General features: G+C 29.9%; 5 protein-coding genes across 5 annotated transcripts; 3 read left to right on the forward strand and 2 right to left on the reverse strand.

The window, feature by feature from the left end:
- Positions 1-195: 195 nt before the first annotated feature.
- GO595_004040 (uncharacterized protein) lies at positions 196-1,062 on the forward strand (the record flags this gene model as incomplete). The annotated part of the gene is made up of 1 exon (XM_067917128.1): positions 196-1,062. One exon carries the CDS (start codon positions 196-198, stop codon positions 1,060-1,062), a length of 867 nt encoding a protein of 288 aa, XP_067775935.1.
- A 464-nt stretch (positions 1,063-1,526) lies between these two features.
- Positions 1,527-2,204, reverse strand: GO595_004041 (Serine/threonine-protein phosphatase 2A activator; the record flags this gene model as incomplete). Its single annotated transcript, XM_067917129.1, has 1 exon — positions 1,527-2,204. The coding sequence occupies one exon, from the start codon at positions 2,202-2,204 to the stop codon at positions 1,527-1,529; it is 678 nt and encodes a 225-aa protein (XP_067775936.1).
- Positions 2,205-2,836: 632 nt separating this feature from the next.
- Positions 2,837-3,406, forward strand: GO595_004042 (acetyltransferase, GNAT family protein; the record flags this gene model as incomplete). The annotated part of the gene is made up of 1 exon (XM_067917130.1): positions 2,837-3,406. One exon carries the CDS (start codon positions 2,837-2,839, stop codon positions 3,404-3,406), a length of 570 nt encoding a protein of 189 aa, XP_067775937.1.
- Positions 3,407-3,690: 284 nt separating this feature from the next.
- On the forward strand, positions 3,691-4,527 carry GO595_004043 (transcription initiation factor TFIID subunit 8; the record flags this gene model as incomplete). Its single annotated transcript, XM_067917131.1, has 1 exon — positions 3,691-4,527. One exon carries the CDS (start codon positions 3,691-3,693, stop codon positions 4,525-4,527), a length of 837 nt encoding a protein of 278 aa, XP_067775938.1.
- Positions 4,528-8,266: 3,739 nt separating this feature from the next.
- Positions 8,267-9,283, reverse strand: GO595_004044 (aldo/keto reductase; the record flags this gene model as incomplete). The annotated part of the gene is made up of 1 exon (XM_067917132.1): positions 8,267-9,283. One exon carries the CDS (start codon positions 9,281-9,283, stop codon positions 8,267-8,269), a length of 1,017 nt encoding a protein of 338 aa, XP_067775939.1.
- Between the last annotated feature and the right edge of the window lie 2,315 nt (positions 9,284-11,598).

Genomic DNA, 11,598 nt, shown 5'->3' on the forward strand with positions numbered 1-11,598 from the left:
ACTTCATTTAAATTACATACATTACAAATGCCTGGAAATGGTCCTATTTGTATATGTCCATATAATAAATGTTCAAATTCTTCAATATGTAATTCTCAAAATATATATTCCAATGAAAATGCTTTATTTGGCCTAATACATTATTTAGATAGAAGAACTATTTACGTAGATCAATCAATAACAATCGATTGCGGTATGTTACTCGGTAATTATAGATATGACATTCAATTACTTAATACAAATGGACGTCGTCATACTGTTAAATTCACTGGATGGAGCGAACTTGCTTCTTTAGGCGTTGACTTGAATCAAGTTTGGGCGAATTTAGTTGCTTCGAACTTAAACATTGAGTTTGCTGGAACATATTCTGTTACACAAACAAACGAAGCAAATAATGATGAAAACACAATTCATTTCGAATATTTAAACTTAACAAATGTTACATTGATTACAAATGATTATATTTTAGATGCAAATCAACTTTTTATTGATTTTGAATCTTATACAAGTTCACTGATGCAAGATAATGTTAATATAACAGATGCGAATACGCCAATTGCATCAATCATATTCTATGATGATTACATTGAACTTGTTTCATCCGATGAAGTAATTAAGAGAATTTATTTGTCCGAAAACATGAGCTTCACTTTCGAAACAAATCGACCGACATCATCAACACTAAAGATTGTCGATGGTGAAGGAGGTAATATTCATTTACCTTATGGAGTTACAATTACAATTATTTCATATAATGAAGATGGATTTGATTTTCTAATCGATGATTCTTTAAAGGAACTTATCTATGTGTTAGCTAAGCCATTAAATAAGTTATTAAAGAAATATTTAACGCCAATTGAAATAGCCGCAATAGTAATCGGCTGCGTTGCGGGTGTTGGATTGACAATTATATTGTTATGTATCCGTTGGCATAAACTAAAAAATATTGCGCGTGAAAAAATAGTCGAAATGTCAATGCCAGAATTGGACGGACTACAACAAGAAGAAAAGATTACTGGTGTAAAGAAGAACGATAAAGAAGTTTATGTTAATTTCGAGTAGCGGTTCATATAGTTTATGTATAAAAATTTAATATCTTTTGTGAAAATTATTTTTAACGTGAATTTATTTGTACGAATTGCATCCGAGGTGATCAGCATTATAAATTTATAAGAAATCCGAGTGTGATACGCCAGAAATAAATTCTATAGAATATCATTACAAAATAACTCCACTTACTAAATATATATATAATTTAATGATGTTTGGTTTATGGATTTATGTTTTACACCTGGTAGGTTGATGATCTTCATATTGAAAAAGTATCTAAAGAATGAACAAGAATATTACGCTTTATCACATAAAATTTCATAATGATTAACTTTATGCTCAACTAAATTATGTTAAAATTTCTTTTCGTAATAAAAATTATTTCAATTTATATGTTACTTTATTCGGTAAAGAGTATATAATGCCATAATTATGCGGAGAACTTTCATAAACATTATAAAAAAGTATCAAAAAATTTATTTATTTTGTTCTTCATTTTCAGGAATTTTTTCCCATGATAGAAGTTTACCGAATCTAAAATGTTGAACAACCAAAAACTTGTCCATAACTTCTCCTTTATACATTTTAATCATTCCTCCGTTCAATTTTACAAAGTGCGGAAGATTTCTAATGGAACATAATGTTCTTGAATGTTCTGCAAAATTACCTTTTTTCACGTGATAGATGTAATCAATCCACTTACAGTAGATAAATTCATCTGCATGGGCTTTTGCAACTATTGGATCAATAACATTTGCTGGTGTTACTTCGGAATGATCAATAAGTTGAGCAGATCCGAAAACAAAAGGAAGAGCAACATAGTCATCAACACCCCATGAACCATGCGAACCTGCTGGCTCTTGATTATACGTTTTTTGAACTTTAACGATGAGATCCCAATATGACCAAAATACATCAAAAACAAGAGCAGGGCCATCTTCTGGTGTTATAAGTTTTAAAACAGCTAAGGAAGTAATAAAAGCAAGGAAATTGAATTCATGACCTGTTCCATAATCTATTCTTGTCCAACTACCAAAAGATTGAACAAAATATTCATGTGATTCAGGATTGCCTGTAACATCACTTAGAATTTCAGCTCTGTTTTCGTATATTTTTGTTAAAAATGTTCTGAAAGCACGATTTCCAAATCTCATTGGTTGATTAAGAGGTGGAACTTCATCAAGAATCTTATAACACCTTTGAATTGCATTAAGTATCCCTTTAATTACAGGGCTTACTGGATGTGGTGTACTTCTTGGTTTAGATTTTACAGAATCATTAATCGAACACAAGACCGAAAATATATAATTATATGCTGGAGATTCAATCCACTTTTTTATATCATTGTTTGTGTTAATATTTTTTGTTAGTTGACTTAGTTCAAGGGGGTCTGCTCCTCCTTCTTGGTGCATTGACGACATGTCACATGAAAAAAATTAATTGTGCACAAAATGAGGGCAAACAAATTTGAGTACCTATCGTAGCATGGCCTGTCAAACCAATACTTTGGATTGAATCGTCATAACCAGCCTTTTGAAAACTGGAGGTTTAATTACATCACCACACAAATTTCAAAGCACTGAAAAAACGTTAAGTGATCATTTACTTTTTTTTTCAAAAATTGATTTCAAGCTCAATACTTGCAATTTACTTTATGCTTACATTAAAATTAAAATCTAAATAAATAGCAATAAATATATTTAAGTAATATATGAAAAATATAAAGAATATGTCAAAATAAAAATGGTTTATTTAAAAAAAGCTGACTATAGAAAAAGTTGGCTGAATGGTCTTGCAAAATGCCGACCATTTTATTTTTAGCAAGAAGAAATATATGCTTCGTCATTTAAGTATTCGCAAAGCACGCCCTAGTGATGGTGAATTTGCTACCCTTTGCGTTAGGAAATTGACAAAGCTTGCAGAAGGATTTAAAGTTTTACCAGAGATTAAAAACATAAATAAGTGTTGGGATAGCATAATGAATGATAAAAAATCAATTGCATTTGTTGCAGAAGATAATGGGAATCCAGTTGGAATAGGTGTATGCTCATTCAACTACGAACTTCATCGTGGTGGTGAAGTTTGTGTTCTTCAAGATCTTTTTGTTGATGACGCTGCAAGGAAAACAGGTGCAGGTAAGAAATTACTTTCACATGTTGAAAAGTATGCAAAGAATCATGGAATGGTATCTGTTGATTTGAATCAACCACCTCCAGGAAGTGCATACGATGATATCCGTTCAAGATTTTACCAAAAGAATGGATATGAAACAGTTGGAATGGGTCGCACCAAGCAATTTTATAAGATTTGGAGTATTCCAGAAGATGGCGACAATGTAAATGATAATAAATTATAAACTAAAACTATTGATACTTTTTTGTTGGAAAAATTCATTGAATACATTATTTTAACTGATTATCATTATTGTACGTTCTTATGATACTACTTTCCTAACATTGAACATAGATAATCTATTAGAACTTGGTTCGATCAGAAATAAGTACTGTATTGAGTTATGCTTTCATGACATAGCGACCGTTTATTGATAAGGGGTTTTATAATAAAATATTCAGAGAGTTTGTTTGAATTATAAATTTTCAGGAAATGTCTGATGAGTTTACTCAAACTGTCATACAATCTATGATAGCCCAATTAGCTTACCACATGGGTATGAAAACGATTTCTTCTTCTGCAATGGATGTTTTGGTTGGAGCAGTCATTCGCTTCATCCAAAAAATCTCCTCATCTGCAGCACAAATGACGTTGAACTCAGGTCGCACGGAATCAAATATTTATGATGTATTGTATTCTTTATCTAAAAATGGAATTACTAATCCGTACCAAAAAATTGTCAGTTTCCTAAATGAAGAAGAACCTTCATTTCCGAAATTTGAATACCTTGTTACACCCTACCCGATATCAAATGTAACAACCTTCTACAAGGACCAAATAACCAAAACACAAGCTCAATATCAAAATCAGCATCCTCCAAGTATTCCATTTCGGTCAAATACCACAATTCAATATGCTGCTAATTCACCACGCAACGGTCATGATCGTTGTCATATCCCTACATACTTTCCACCATTCCCTGATCTTTTATATAAAGTATATTTCCCAGGAGATGCAGAAAATCAAGCAGAAGAAAATCGCGAAAACAATCTCAAAGAAGAGCTCACGCGATGCCGTGAAAGGGACCAAGAAAACATTAAGAAAGAACTTTCCAAACTTTCGAATGTTAAAATGGTTCCAAACACAAACCTTAAATGCGAACTCGCAAAGCCACTTGATAGAAGCAACTTTGTTTCCATCCCATCCCAAGAAATAACTGCAAGCTTTGATATTTCATATGGAGAAAGAAATACTCTTAACCCAGAATTCTTACCATGGCAAAAGATCGAAGAATCATCAAAGATGTCTGCTACAGAAAAGGGCTATATTAAAACCTTGGAAACGACACACCAAGAAAACGAATGAATATGATGTAAAGTATAGAATTTTGTTAATAGTAAACTATTCAATTATTTTAACTATGTTTGTTCTGTTGAAATCAGAAGTTTAAATTTTTGTTGTTGCAAACTCAATGGTATATATCATTACTTGAAGAACTTTTAGGATGTGATATCGTTCTCATTTTATAGAATTAGTTCTATTTATTACAAAAGAAATTAATTGTCTAATAATGATTATAATTTTTTTTGCTTTCGAGCGCTAAGCAGAAAGAATCAAAACAAAATTATTTATATAATAAACATTTTTATTAAATTCCAAAAGCTCCGATATGTTTTAGAAAGAAGTTTAATTATTAATCTATCAATATAATATATCAAATGTTGTAATTTTATTACCAATTCTTAAAGCGCATTTTGGTTCACTCCTATGTAAAGCGAATGAGTTTGGAAAGTAATTTGTTCCTTGAATTTCGGCCTCAAATTTACCTTCTTCGTAATCCAAAGAAATCAAATTTTGATCAGTTAAAGCCAAACCGAAAGGTAATTGTGGGTGAACGTCGAATTGACGAATTTGTTTACCACAATTAAAATCGGAAATTATTTTCATCATTCTAATATCGAAGATGGAGACGTATCCGTCATTTTCACCCATTACTAAGTAAAAAGGAAAAGGAGACGAAACATTACCTCCAATAAATTTCAAATTATTAGCGTTAACATTAATAATTGGTCTTTTCATTCTTATATCGAACAAAGCGATATCATCTTGAGCAACATAAAACAAAGAAGAATAAGGTTCAATCCATTGTATAGAATTTGCTTCTACGTTTGAAGATATGAACATGTTCGTAATCTTTTGTTGCGTATATAAATCAATAATTACAACACTTTGAGTTCCAGTCGAAAATAATAATTTATGCGTATGAATATTATAATCTATGATTGAATGATTACAATATATTGGATTATTAATCCAAAATGATGTTAAACAATCGTTTGATATTTGTGAATCTAAAATCGCAACTTGTGATTTTTCACTTACTGCTAATACTTTAGAATCATCAATAAATGATAAATATGAAATTTTTGGTACATAATTTTCTTCGATTAAATTTTCATAATATTTTGTTGAATATTTAATAATATCTTTATTAGAGCCAAAACAATTATAAATTGAATACTTCTTTTGTCCATATAAATAATTTTGTATAATTAAATTGCCTTTAATATCACTACAAGATAATAAACCTGATGGTGATATCGCTGGTATACCAGTAGCTATTAATCCTTGTATAAAGATTGGATCTGGATCGAAAAATGTTGATGAATCATTTTTTGATTTTTCAAATGCTATTTGTGATAAACAGTTAAATATTAAATTAGATTTCATTGGTTTTATATCTTCTTTTTCTTCCAATTTTAATGCTAAAAATTGAAAGAATTCAGTAAATACATTTTGAAGTTTAAATGAAGGTTCATATAAAAGCGAATTCAAAGATTTACCTAAAAGTGGTATTAACGGTGAAATTATATTATCTTCAATTCCATCAATTAAATATTGACCTAATGCTTGAATAAATTCTTTTGATTGTTTCATTAATATATGACTAATGCCTATAATTGATTCTTCTCTAACTATAGGACTTAAATCATCAAGAGAAAGTATTAAATTATAAAATAATTCATATGAAAGTAATTCATCATCTTTAGTTAATTGTTCATAAGTTATAATAATTCGTGAAATTATTGCGGCTCTACATATCATAGATTTTTCATTTTGTATTGCTTGAACTTGTAATTGAATTGGTATATTTAATTGTGCTAATAATAAATTCGTTAAACATCGAACTTGATAAAATTCATTTGTTTCTAATTTCTTTAATTCTTTAATTAAATCACTTTTAAGATATAAATTTATTATATCTTTTGAATAATTTAATAATATTAATAAACAACTTAATGTTGATATTAATTGATTTTTATTTGTTGTATGTATAGATTTTAACCAAAATTTTGGTTTATTCGAAAAATATTTTATTAATTCATTCGAATATAAAATAGAATCTCCTATAACATATGAATAAGCAGCAATTATTTCAGGTTCATAATTTTTAAGGTTTTTTAATAATGTCGTTAATATAGGAAATGATCTTGTTGATAAAAAATGTTGTCGAGTTTCTTCTGAAATATTGATGAACTTAGAACAAAATATTATTGTTCGAGGAAAGAATTTTTCACTTGTTAATAAATGTGGTAAAAATGATAATTCATTTGGTATTGGCCTTCCTTCAATAGGATATAAAAGCCATGTCTCAAGTTTATTTAAACTATTCTCTAATAAATTATCAAGTGTATAAAGTTGTCGAATATTTGGATTCGGCTTAAATAAGTTCTTTATAGAATATAACGCTCGATCTAATTCTAAATCAAATGAATCCCATAATGGATGATTCGATACATCGGGAAGTTTAGGATATGATTTAGGTGTCAATGAAATAGATTTTAATACACGTTGTGAAAACAAAAAATTATAAAAAAGTTTTGAAGTAATTACATCACTTCTAAATAACTCATAAAATAATGTTTCATTCGTATTTGTTAAACTCAGAAATATTATTCGATCAGCTATACTTTCAAGTGCTTTATCAAGTACTTCAAGAATATTATTTGAATTAGGTGAATCATTAATTATATCAATTAATGATTGAATATCTATCTCAGATAATAATCCTGCTCGAAAATCTTTATATTTTTGTGATTGTCGAAGAAGTGCTAATTTACATGGTGTTAATAAACATGATGTTAATAAATCACATGGTAATGTTGGATAATAATTTATAGTATTTGACGAAGTACCAAATGCTATAAAAGGTCCCTTGGATTCCTTAACGGTCTCAAGCGACTTGTTTGAAAATGAACAGTCAAAAATGAATATCGTCTTTTGATGTGATATTGACTTTGTGAGGTTAAGAAGCGCTTTAGAATCAAACTGTATAGGAGTTTCGATTTCAAGCGTATCAGAGAGTGTATGATCATTAGCAATTTGATTAAGTGCACTACAACTAAATGACGATGTTAAAGAATTATTCCGAACCATGGGTGGAGGTGTTAAATGTACTTGCTTTTCGCGTGCTGTGGGATCCAATACATGGTAGAATAAAATTGTTGGATTCCCTTCAACACGGATTGGTTGATGATTATTTTTTGAAACTGATTGATATGTTATTGTTAAATCTTCTGAAATATGTTTGTATTCATCTAGGATACCAGATCTAACGCTTTTCATTGCCATTTTAAGTGAAAGAGATGAAATATCATTCCAACAAATAACTTCTGGAAGAATAGTTTCATTATTAATACTATCATGTTGATGCTCTTCTAAGTTATCTGACAATTTAACAATTACTTGAACTGATGGTGAATTTATTGAAATTTGAGGAATATTAATATTGCTCCTTTTCTTAGTTTCTACATAATGCTCAGGAAATGGAGCCCATTTGTTGTCTACTTCTTCTTCATATGTCTTTTCGATATGTTCAGTCCAATTGAAGGTCTGCTCCATAAACCCTGAAATTCACGACCGTTAATCAATCATTGAGTAAATCTATCAAAAAGTCAAAATGATGATGACTTTTCATAGGGTTCTTTATTATCGCCGAACGATACAACTTTCTGTGTTACGATGGAGGCATTTCTGTTGAAAACGTTTTTTTGATTGCTGAATTAAAACATTGGATAAAAAAAGATTTAAATAAATTTTATTTTCACTTAGCTTCACCAAGCTTTACGTCCTTAAGCTTGGAAATATCTTCATCGGTTCGATTGCCGCTGATTGGGATTGACTTTAATCTTTCTTCAATGTTTTCGTATTCTTCCTTAGTCAATGTAACAAATGTTGCGCCCAAATTTTCTTTAATTCGTTCATCTGTTCTCATTCCAGGAATAGATACAATAAAATCACCTTTGCACATAATCCATGCTAATGATATCTGTGCTGGTGTTGAATGTTTTGCAGCAGCAACTTCTTTAAGATAGTCAAGTAATTGCTGATTCTTCACAATATTTTCTTGTGAGAAACGAGTAATAACACGTCTAACATCATCACCAGTAAATTTGGATTCTGTTGTATACTTTCCGCTAAGGAATCCTGAAGCAAGTGGTGAAAATGGAACAAATCCAATTCTTAATTCTTTACATGTTGGTATGACTTCTTTCTCGTACATACGCTCCATGATGGAAAATTCACTTTGGATGGCTGTAAGTGGTGTTATAGCATGTGCGCGACGGATTTGATCAGCATCAACTTGTGACATTCCCCATCCACGAATCTTTCCAGTTTTAATGAGTTCGCCCATAGCCCATGCAACATCTTCAATCTCTGCGTTTGTAGCGCGATGCCAATAATATAGATCAAGATATGTTGTACGAAGACGTTGAAGAGAGCCATCAAGATGTTTGGTGATCTCTTTGAGAAGTGCTTCACGACCAGGCTCTTCTACTGGTTTGAAAAGAGTAAATTTAGATGCAAGAATAATCTTGTCACGGATTGGTTCAAGAGCCTCGCCAACAATTTTTTCGTTTTCTCCCATAGCGTATACTTCAGCTGTATCGAAAAATGTGCAACCTTGTCTGTATGCCTCATGAATCAAATGGATTGCTTGATCGTGTGGAGTAGCATCACCATATCCATGAGATAAACCCATTGCACCATAGCCAATAGCTGAGACTTTAAGGTCGCGGAGCATCCTTGTTGGAAGCGTTACTTCTTGTTTGGGTTCCATTGAGAAAGTGAATTAAAAATACTTCCAAAAAATAAGCAATTGAAAATTTATCGCATATTGAAAACAAAATTGATTCAAGTAATTCAATAAATTGTGTGAATGATAGGAAATTTGAGGTAAAATAGAAATGCCACATTAGGGCACCCCATCCACCATCCTGAAGGCCGGTTTCGATCGTTATACATTGAAAACCGAAGTTTTGCTTGCATTTGATTCAAATTGATATATATTTTGACCGACAAAATATTAGATAATCGTTTTCGCCATGAAATCGCTTTTTTAATTCAAATCTTATCAAAATCAAATTTCTTACACATAAAGTTAATTTGGCACACACACACACACAGCGCTATGTGAGCTTCGTGCTACGCACTCGCTCCCACTCGCGCTACATAAACTAAAGGATGAACGGTGTAAACGCGATTGATTTTCATAAATCGGTTGGTTTTGATTGAAAGTAATTAAATATATTTAAATTCATGATGACATTTATATTTAAAATGTGTGAGGCATGACAAACTAACTAACTAACTAACTAACTAACTAAAAAAGTTATTAGCTAAAGGAAATTCGGAAAAGCTGAATGAGTTTCTCCATTTTAGTGATTTGACGTGAATATTGCATGTTTACTGGAGCTGATGATGATAACGGATGAGTTGTCGTAATGCTATGTGGAAAGTTGTGTTTTCATTATTTTTTAACACGACAAACTAACTAACTAACTAACTAACTAAAAAAGAAACTAGCTAAAGGAAATTCGGAAAAGCTGAATGAGTTTCTCCATTTTAGTGATTTGACGTGAATATTGCATGTTTACTGGAGCTGATGAAAAATAAAGCTTGCATTTTACTGTTTCTTTGTGTAATATGTGGTTCTTTTTCCTTTTCTTAAAATCGATCTTTTATCAAAATATTTTTTGGTGTTATTCATCATTGAAAAGCTTCTGGTTGAAACGTTAGTGTTGAAATAATTATTGAACATTGAGCATAGTTCGAAAACTTCTATTTCTTCATTCGGAATAGTTTTTAAGAAATTCTCAAAAGTTGGTTTTGAATCTTGAATTACAATTATTGATTCACTCTCTACATCTTCATCTACTTCCTCAACTAAAGGATCGGTAGATTTTTGTATATTATAATAATTTAATGCACCGGCAAATGATTTAGTTGCTATTAAATCTTCTTTTAGATAATTAACTCTTTCTGTAAATTCTTCATTCAAAAGTTCAGGAAGTGTATCAGTCAATGATTCATTCAAACGAAACATTAAAGTTTCAGCATAAGTTTTCACAAGTTTTGAATTTGACATCGCATGAGCGTCAGGAATAATATTTATTTGTTTTTTTGATGAAATTCGATATAAACAGATACATAATATCAATTAATCTATTAAATTTATTCTTAAATGTTGTTTCAATTAACATAAATTCAGAAGTTTTATTATTCTTGACCGAAAGAGTTATTGTAGTTAAAGCATTAATTAATCTTTGCGAAAATTTATCAAGAATTTGCATCGCTCGCTTACCGTTTTTTATTTAAATATACGCTTTCAATTGTTTTAGAATAATCTTTATCTTTCGGACAAATGTTTTTGACTTTATTCACGAACAATTCGAAATACTCATCAATTAAATCTTGATGGTAATAATTAACGGTTTGATTTATGTATTCTGTCAAATTATCAATTACATTTTGATTACACCGAGGATATTTTTCTAGTTTTTTTTCTTTCTTGAATTAAAAATTTCTGAAAATTTTCTGCTTTCTTCATATCTGATTCAATTAATTCAATTTCATTTTTGCAATTAGATATATATTGATCTTTGAGCATATCAGATGTTATAAATTCATTTTTAGATTTAAATATTTCACCCGGTATGTGTTGAATGTTATAATAAATTTGATTTATCATCTTTTCATATTCTTCTTTAGTATATTCTTTATGAAGATAATAATTTCTTTTGATTTCTTGCTGATGTTCAACAACAAGTTTATTGATTTTGCTGTTAATGTATTTATTAATTTGTTCTTCTGATGTAAAATTAACAATCGCCATTTAGCTCTTTATATACAAATTAAAAAATCAAAAAACTACTTTAAAATTAAACTTAATTTCATTTGTGAGTTTAGTCGAGTAAATCATCAATTTTCAAGTGATTTCACATGAATGGAGAAACTCACGGAACAATTTTTGAATTTCCTTTAGCTAGTTTCTTTTTTAGTTTGTTTGTTAGTTAGTTAGTTTGTCATGTATAAAAATAACTATTATTATCATTTATGTTTAGCAAAAAATTCTCTTTCAATTTTTGACTGTTT

This window comes from Histomonas meleagridis (assembly GCF_020186115.1).
Source record: "Histomonas meleagridis strain 2922-C6/04-10x chromosome Unknown contig_24, whole genome shotgun sequence".
Taxonomy (NCBI): Eukaryota; Parabasalia; order Tritrichomonadida; family Dientamoebidae; genus Histomonas; species Histomonas meleagridis.